This window comes from Sander vitreus, chromosome 23, assembly GCF_031162955.1.
Source record: "Sander vitreus isolate 19-12246 chromosome 23, sanVit1, whole genome shotgun sequence".
Taxonomy (NCBI): Eukaryota; Metazoa; Chordata; class Actinopteri; order Perciformes; family Percidae; genus Sander; species Sander vitreus.
This window is the reverse complement of record NC_135877.1, coordinates 1,044,511-1,052,391: the sequence shown is the minus strand read 5'-3', so window position 1 is coordinate 1,052,391 and position 7,881 is coordinate 1,044,511. Positions and strand designations below refer to the sequence as shown.

Here is a 7,881-nt window from a genome sequence, read left to right as displayed (position 1 = left end):
TTGCCGCATCCTGAGCCTTTTTGGTAAGGTTACTAGGAAATCTCAGCCCAGAGTAGTTTTATTCTCCCCAAAACAAGGAGACCGTTTTGGGCTTTAGCAGAAAGGGGGGAGGGACTGAGAAGTTGTCGATGTTCACGTTTTTTGGCTAAGTCCTGGATCTTCACAATCCTACCTACAGCACCTTTAAAGCATGTGCTACTGAGTATAACAATGGGATTCAGACAGGTTGTCTGTAGGCTATAATGTAGGCCCAGTCAAACATGGGTGGGTTTAAAAAAATATATGCAATAAGGGGTACAATAAAAATAAATAAAATAGGTCCTGCCTCACTGTATAATACATAGGTTTCTCTTGAGGTCAAAGAAAAGCTGTGCAAAAAAACCCATTAATCCTGCCCCAAAGGTTTATTGTAGAAAACGTAACATTGTCTATGCTTTTTTAATAAATCTTGTCAATATACATCCTGGAAATGTTTTTTTTTATGGACAATCTAGTGTATTATATTGCAAACGTAATTATTATGCCGTTTTTCATCACGCCATGGCTAAACGTTAAGTACACACGTAAATGGTGTAACGTTATATTACACTGGACCATTAGCATAGACAGTATATAAGAAGACCATTAGCTGTATCATGTATGTTGTGTATTTACATCACATAACAGTTGACGTCATATTTAGTGGCCGGAAATCGTTCTTATATACTGTCTATGAGAAGAATGGCTGGACTGCTGAAAAAGGTACGGGTAGAGGTCATGTTTTAGTTTTAGTGATAGAAAGAAGTGCTGTAAAGAATGCTGTACAAACTAAGTCAATATTGTTTTCACTACATGATCTAACGGTGTACGGTGTGGTTGACTTAACGTTACATGGGCACAGTTTAAACGAGTTAAAACGAGACGCTGCGGTGTGTCAGTCAGCTAGCTAGCTAAAGTTAGGTTAGCCGTGTGTTTAGTAAAGGCTGCCTGACTTCAAGAACGCGGCTCGTTGCAGTAAGCAATACTATAACTAAAGGTTAGCTACGATAACATGTACTTAGTAGTATAATACTATAACGTCATACATTAACGTTACCTGGATGGTGGAAGGCGTAAGGTTAGCTAAGCTAGCTGACAGTTAACATACATGCTAGCTAACATTATACTCTGCTGTATTCCACATAACTTCGAGGTAATTAACCTGACGTTAAGTGTTTGAAATGACTGAGAAAATGTTTGACCTAAATTAAGTTTATATCAAGAATACTCGAGAGTAAAACCATTTAAACCACTTTCAAGAAGTATAGGGTAGCTAATGTTACCGTTAACCTTAACGCTTTAACGGTAACATTAGGGTCAGTACATTTTTAAGTTTTCTTCGAAGGTAACGTTACCTGGCAAACTAATTTGCCATTAACTGTTAATCATGGGCAAAGTAGGGGAAATGTGCAGTTGGTACGTGTCCTGGTTAGCTAGCCTAACTCCAGCCCCAATTTGTGTCTCGTGTATTATTTTGCAGCCTAACGTTCTCTTAATACATCCATTGCATAACGATACAGACGGGTGTCGTGCCAAAAAGTGAGGACGCAGGAACGTGCAGTTTATTTACGCCTACAGCTGCTGTTATACAGATTAAACCGCCATAACGTATACATACACATAACTGAATCATCGAATTGTTATGAAGCTGCTGTTGTAGCTATGTTATTGCAGTGCAGGACCAACAGAGGGCCCTAGTACCATTTGCATTGTGGGAAGTAGAGTTGTGTGCAGAGTAGGGCTGTCAATCTTCCTCTATAATACTATTCGAATTCCATTTGTTATTTTATTTAATATTCGAATATTAAATGCTCAAATTCATCCTGTTATTAATATTTACGATATTACACAGGCTTATGGATGGCCAATGCCACCATCAGCATGTGGTTGTTGTTACACGTTCTGTCCACTAGATGGACTACTAACATTACAAAACTAACTTTTGAAAACAGGTGAGCGCTTTCTTATTAACAATAAAACAGCGAATTGGTCAAAATGAATGACTTTAATTTGTCAACTTTAATGTACCTTGGCTCAAGCTTGTAAATAAAATATTTAAATCCAGACCCCTGCGTGATGTTGATCCGTCTCATATCTTCACATTTGAACCGTGTCAGTTTGTCGGTTATCGCCTGGCGGACAGCTGGTAAGCCCCGTGATGAGGAGACGGGCAGAAAAAAGGTCATTCTTGCCCGTTTTTAGCGGCAATTCCTCGGACGGATCGCCTAGCTTGTCGGTGTAACGTTGTCAGGTGTCTCAGGTCGCTCTCCGCCATTTCTGATAGTATTATGATGATGATACCGCGTATTAAGGGAACGTGTACGATTGTGATACGATTCAAAAACTTTATTGTTCATCAGACTAAACAAAAGCATTTAATTTTCACATGCGTGTAGGCCAAGGCGACGAGAAAGGCAAGATTGCATATAAAACATTTTAAAAAATTCATAAAAAAAGCAATATTCGAATAGTATTGATTTTTTTTAATATTCGAATTTCGGAATTCGTTCCAACAGCCCTAGTGCAGTGTGTGTGACCTAGCCAGGAGAGGCATGATGGTCATGTTATAATGTTGCTATTGTGTCTCTGCATCTGATAATTGATATCTGAATATATAACACAAATATCTCAATTTTCTTCTTATAACACAGTGTTTAAATCATGATCAGGCATACCGTTGTGTAATTATAGGCAATGCTGAAGTATTGTTCCGATGTTTGTGTCTTGTTTTATATTTGGAGACTAGACTGTAATAACTTAAAGGAACACGCCGACTTATTGGGACTTTGTCTTATTCCCCGTATCCCCCTGAGTTAGATAAGTCCAGACATACCCTTCTCATCTCTGTGCGTGTTGTAACTCTGTCTGACACACCCACCGCTAGCCTAGCTTAGCACAGATCCTGGAGGTAACCGGCTCTATCTAGCCTAGCTTAGCCCAGATCCTGGAGGTAACTGGCTCTATTCTAGCCTAGCTTAGCACAGATCCTGGAGGTAACCGGCTCCATCTAGCCTACTGCTCCCAATAAGTGACAAAACAACACCAACATGTTCCTATTTACATGTTGTGATTAGTCACAGCGTGTACAAATAACAAGGTCACATGACACACAGCCATCTTCTAACCGTATACATACTGGGAACTATATTCTCAGAAGGTGAAGCTCTGCTACTTGGGCGGAGTGATTTGCTCGCAGCACCTGAGAAGCCCCGAGGTGAGGAGCAGAGAGTAACAACTGTGCTTTTCAGGTGTTGCACTAACACTCCGCCCAAGTAGCAGAAGTAGCAGAGCTTCACCTTCTGAGAATATAGTTCCCAGTTTATATACGGTTAGAAGATGGCTGTGTGTCATGTGACCTTGTTATTTGTACACGCTGTGACTCTACAAATCACAACATGTAAATAGGAACATGTTGGCGTTGTTTTGTCACTTATTGGGAGCAGTAGGCTAGATGAAGCCGGTTACCTCCAGGATCTGTGCTAAGCTAGGCTAGATGGAGCCGGTTACCTCCAGGATCTGTGCTAAGCTAGGCTAGATGGAGCCGGTTACCTCCAGGATCTGTGCTATGACATATGTCTGGACTTATCTAACTGGGGGATACGGGGAATAAGACAAAGTCCCAATAAGTCGGCGTGTTCCTTTAACAAATTCAATACTTTTTAGGCACCGACTGAATTGCCTCTAAAGTATCGAAAAATGCCTCGTCTTTCAATACCTAAGTAGTAAATATCATCAGCGTCAGTGAGCCAATCAGCATGCTGCATGCTTCTACCAAGATCTAATAATGGTCTAGGAACCAGTATCGAAGTCACTGTATTGGTGTGGGTTTTGAACGATACCCAGTCCTAGGAGCCATATCCATAAATAAGGTTTTTTTAAGCAAATCAACAATGTTGACTCGGACATGACGAGTTTCTCTCCTGCTGTTCTCTTTCAGACGACCGGCCTGGTCGGCCTGGCAGTGTCCCACAATCCCCACGAGGTGAGCAGCTGACAGTGAACGCAGCACACAGGCGTCCGGTGCTGTGCACACACCATGATCACATGACGCCAAAAAAATAAAGTTCATCGCGGCTCGTCAGCATACTCCAGCCGTCACTGTTAAACACTAGAGGATTCAGTTCCTCCCACCGACTAATGTGCTCTGGTCTTCTCTCAGCGTCTGAGGATTCTGTACTCCAAGATCCTGGCGTCACTGCAGACCATGCCACAAGACGCCGCCTACAGGAAGTACACAGAGCAGCTGGTCAGCGAGAGGTTCCACCACGTCAAAATGGTACGACTGAGCCCGGTTAGCTTAGTCCAGGGTTTCCACGGGCTCTTAAAGTCTAAAATTTCAAAATTTGAGGCCTTAAAGTCTTAAATTAGCTGAAGTATTGTGTTCTAGGTCTTAAAACATGTCCCAGAGAGAGACAGAGTGGGGACACATCTGTTAATAGGTTCGTTTTGCGCCGGAATTGTCCTTTAAATAATTTTAAACCGGTCTTAATTTCCCTACGTCCATGTTCTTCTCTAAGTACCTCTAAACAGTAACCTCTAATGCTCAATGAAACGCTCCCACAGCACTGAAGAATCTTTTTTTCTTTTTCTGTGGTATTGTGGGTTTTTTTCTCTCCGCTAGTCCAAATATAATTCGCTGTATTACGACTACAGATGAGACAACATGTGACTTATATTACAGCCAATCAGCTTTCGTGTTATTGGCGCGAGTCTCTTTGGGATTGTACCACAGACATAAAACTGATTTTATTCTTCAGCTTTGGGGAAGTGCAAGTTTAACGATAATTGGCTTTTTTAAAAGCTAAATTTAGGGCTCAGTTGAGGCCAGTTGCTAACAAGGTATTTGAAGCCTACTGCTTCTTATGCAAGAAAGCAATTCAACAGTATGTTAACGGGCACTAGGGTCTCACGCAAAAAGTGAGAAACATCTTACTGCTGTGAAGGGTCTCCAGCTAATGACAGCAATCAGCCAGTTGTGCAGAGCAGCACTACCTCCACACAGCAGCTCCTGGAAGCCACTTCAGGATCAGAGCCAACACAAAGAGCAGAGGTGCTCTGGGTCCTCCACACAGTCATTAGACACCAGTCCCATAATGCACATGAGGAAATCTGGGAATTATTTCAGACGCTGTCTAAAATTTCATAATATCATGGTGCTAAAAAAGTCTAAATTTGACTCTGTGAAACCTCTCCTTAGACTCCCTGGCTTCACTGAGCCTGGTGTCTGTGCTATCAGTTCTCATCTGTCAGTCAGTGACCTCTGGTTTCACTCTAGCAGCAGTGATCATGTTCCTTACAAGTGACATCATCAGGACCATGAAACGGTGATACCTGCAGGGAACTTAGGTTATAGTGGTGGCATAAGATACAGAAAATCATCACATAAGAAGCTATAGAAATAACCAGATATGAAGTTAGGCCAAGGCTGTAAAAAGTGTAGCGATTATTGTATGTCTTTTAAAATAAATTAGACATGCTCAACATGTTCAGTGTTGCTCGTTTGTCTCATGATGAACAAACTCTAAAGAATATGTGATAGACTTAGAAAGGTTCATATACTGTATAATATACTGGGAGGAGCCAGTCACCAGTGAGTGTGTTTATTTTCTAATGAGCAAAGTGATTCTGCTGATTCATGTCTCACTGTTAGCAGTTGTAAATTCAGCACATATGATCCGGTCAGGATTGTGTAGGAATGATGACTGATTCCAGTGATCTGATTGGTCAGCAGTAGGGCTGTTGGCCGCTTTTGATCTGATCCCCTGAAGTAAATCTACAGGATAGGTTACCATGGTGATCTACCATCGTGCTGGATAAATGGTGTGTGTGTTTGAGGTGCTGGTGTGTTCATATGATGAAAGGATGTCTGTCTGTCTGTCTGTCTCTCTCTCGCCACAGGAGCCTGATGTTGAGAAGCTGGAGAAGAAGATCAACTGTGGCCAGATTGAAGAAGTTATTTTCCAGGTAGTCACTGACTGTCGTCACAGATGTGGCCATTAACACACTTTACAACTGTTGGGCCAATTCTAGTTGTAAATTTGGCAAACACCAAGTAATGCTCAGTCTGGGTCAGTTAATGTCAACATTCAAAAGATATAATCATACAGTAAGGGTTGGTTATTGCACTACTTTGCATTTATTTACACTTTGTATTTTTTTGTTCCATATCTGTTTTTGTATCTTGTTTTCACCTTTCATTCTTTTGTTTTGCACCGGGGGAAACACTAGTCCATTCCTCTATGTACTGTACAGTATGGAGATGGATATAACTAAAGTCTCTCCGTCATTCCCATCACTCACCTCCAGCTCTAAAGGAGAGCTTATAGTCCTGGTTGATTTGTGTCAGCATGTGATGTTTTTTGATTGCCATGTTGTTTAGTCTTGGATGGTTTTACTAATGTTGAGGTCTACTCCCAGCTGTAGTTGTGATTGAAGACATGGCTGCTGATTCCATCTAAACGTCATTTTCCTCTCATAATAAATGCTAAAATACTGGGAAGGTAAACCTAGCTGTAGTTTATGGTACGCAGTTATTCATGAGATAACTTAATCTGAGGTTATCAAAGTGTAATTGAGTGTTCTGTGTGCAGGCGGAGTGTGAGCTGGCTCTGTCCAGGAAGATGAGTGAGTGGAAACCATGGGAACCCCTAATAGACGAGCCTCCTCCCAACCAATGGAAATGGCCCGTCTGAACCAACACCTGTATATACTGCTCGTGTCATACTTTCTGTGTGTGAGATCCCTACTGTACAAATAAAAGTCCTGCAAACATTTCCCCATTTATTCTCAAGAGTCATTGATGAACTAAACATAACTTGTGTATATACACATGAGTCAATTACATCTGGAGAAAGCTGAGTTCAAATCACTGGACACTAGAAATGGTTTTTACAGTTCTTGGAAAAGATACCCATATTTATCCCTGTGAGGTTCACAAAGCCTTTAGACGAACAGCAAACAGTCTTTGATGGAGTCCCAGCTCACAGAGATCATACCAGCTTGGTCATTTTTACAGATGTTTTTAGAGCTGTAAAATTTCAATAATTCTTAAACTATAGTTTGGTAGTTCTATTATAATGAACACGTTTTATGATATTCAGCTTTGGTCACTCGATAAATGGCTGTCCTTGAAAACAAAAACAACTTCCGTATCAAATCTCCATGTATCCTCCAGAACAAAGTCCCTTGATTTAGTCAGAATTGTAAAAGTAAGAAGAATCACTTTTTAGCTGGACTATAGCTGTTATAGTCATAAATAATAAAGGAGGCATGATGAACTATGGAGCTGAACCTGATTCCAACATCCTCTGCCTTCACATAGCGTCTAACATGCTACTTGCTGTTCTGTCAGACAGCTCCTTGGCCTCGGACCTCCTGTGAGCCGCTGGTGGCTCTCTGTAACAGCTGGAGCATGATGGGATAGATGGGAGCAAACTCCTTCCCCTGCCGAGACCTCACCGACTGCACATAGGCCTCCAGAGCGCCCCTTAAAGGGAGAACAGAGAAACAGTTGCACCTGATGATTAGGAACAGTTTTCATCTCGTAATAACTTAAGCAGATGTGTTTTCAATGCACAGCATGCCCCGCCATGTTTCTGAGTGGAACATTTCCTGTTGCTTATGGCAGTGTGCTGCATGTGCAGAAGTGCGCAGGTTGACCATAGAGTGAACACTCAGTTTAGAACTTTCAGAGGCATATATGGTAATATAAGGAATTAATAATCAAATCCAAGTATGTGATGCACTGTAAACAGTGGGCCAGATTTAAAAGCCCTCTCATTCTGGTTTGTTCCTCTTAAGATCTGAGAGGTTGTTGAAGGGATGGCATGCTCGTTATGATCCCATGCAGGTCAGGTAGACAGA

General features: G+C 41.5%; 2 protein-coding genes across 2 annotated transcripts in view; one reads left to right on the top strand and one right to left on the bottom strand.

The window, feature by feature from the left end:
• The first annotated feature begins 674 nt into the window (after window positions 1–674).
• ndufa5 (NADH:ubiquinone oxidoreductase subunit A5) lies at window positions 675–6,792 on the top strand. The gene is made up of 5 exons (XM_078281615.1): window positions 675–741; window positions 3,956–4,000; window positions 4,178–4,294; window positions 5,917–5,982; window positions 6,609–6,792. Exons 1-5 carry the CDS (start codon window positions 712–714, stop codon window positions 6,708–6,710), a joined length of 360 nt encoding a protein of 119 aa, XP_078137741.1. The 5' UTR covers window positions 675–711; the 3' UTR covers window positions 6,711–6,792.
• The window catches only part of cog5 (component of oligomeric golgi complex 5), an 89,867-nt gene continuing 88,771 nt past the window's right edge, over window positions 6,786–7,881 (bottom strand). The window contains exon 22 of the mRNA XM_078281613.1: window positions 6,786–7,504. Within this exon, the coding sequence (XP_078137739.1) occupies window positions 7,366–7,504 (139 nt within the window). The 3' untranslated portion in view covers window positions 6,786–7,365. The remainder of the gene's footprint in view (window positions 7,505–7,881) is intronic.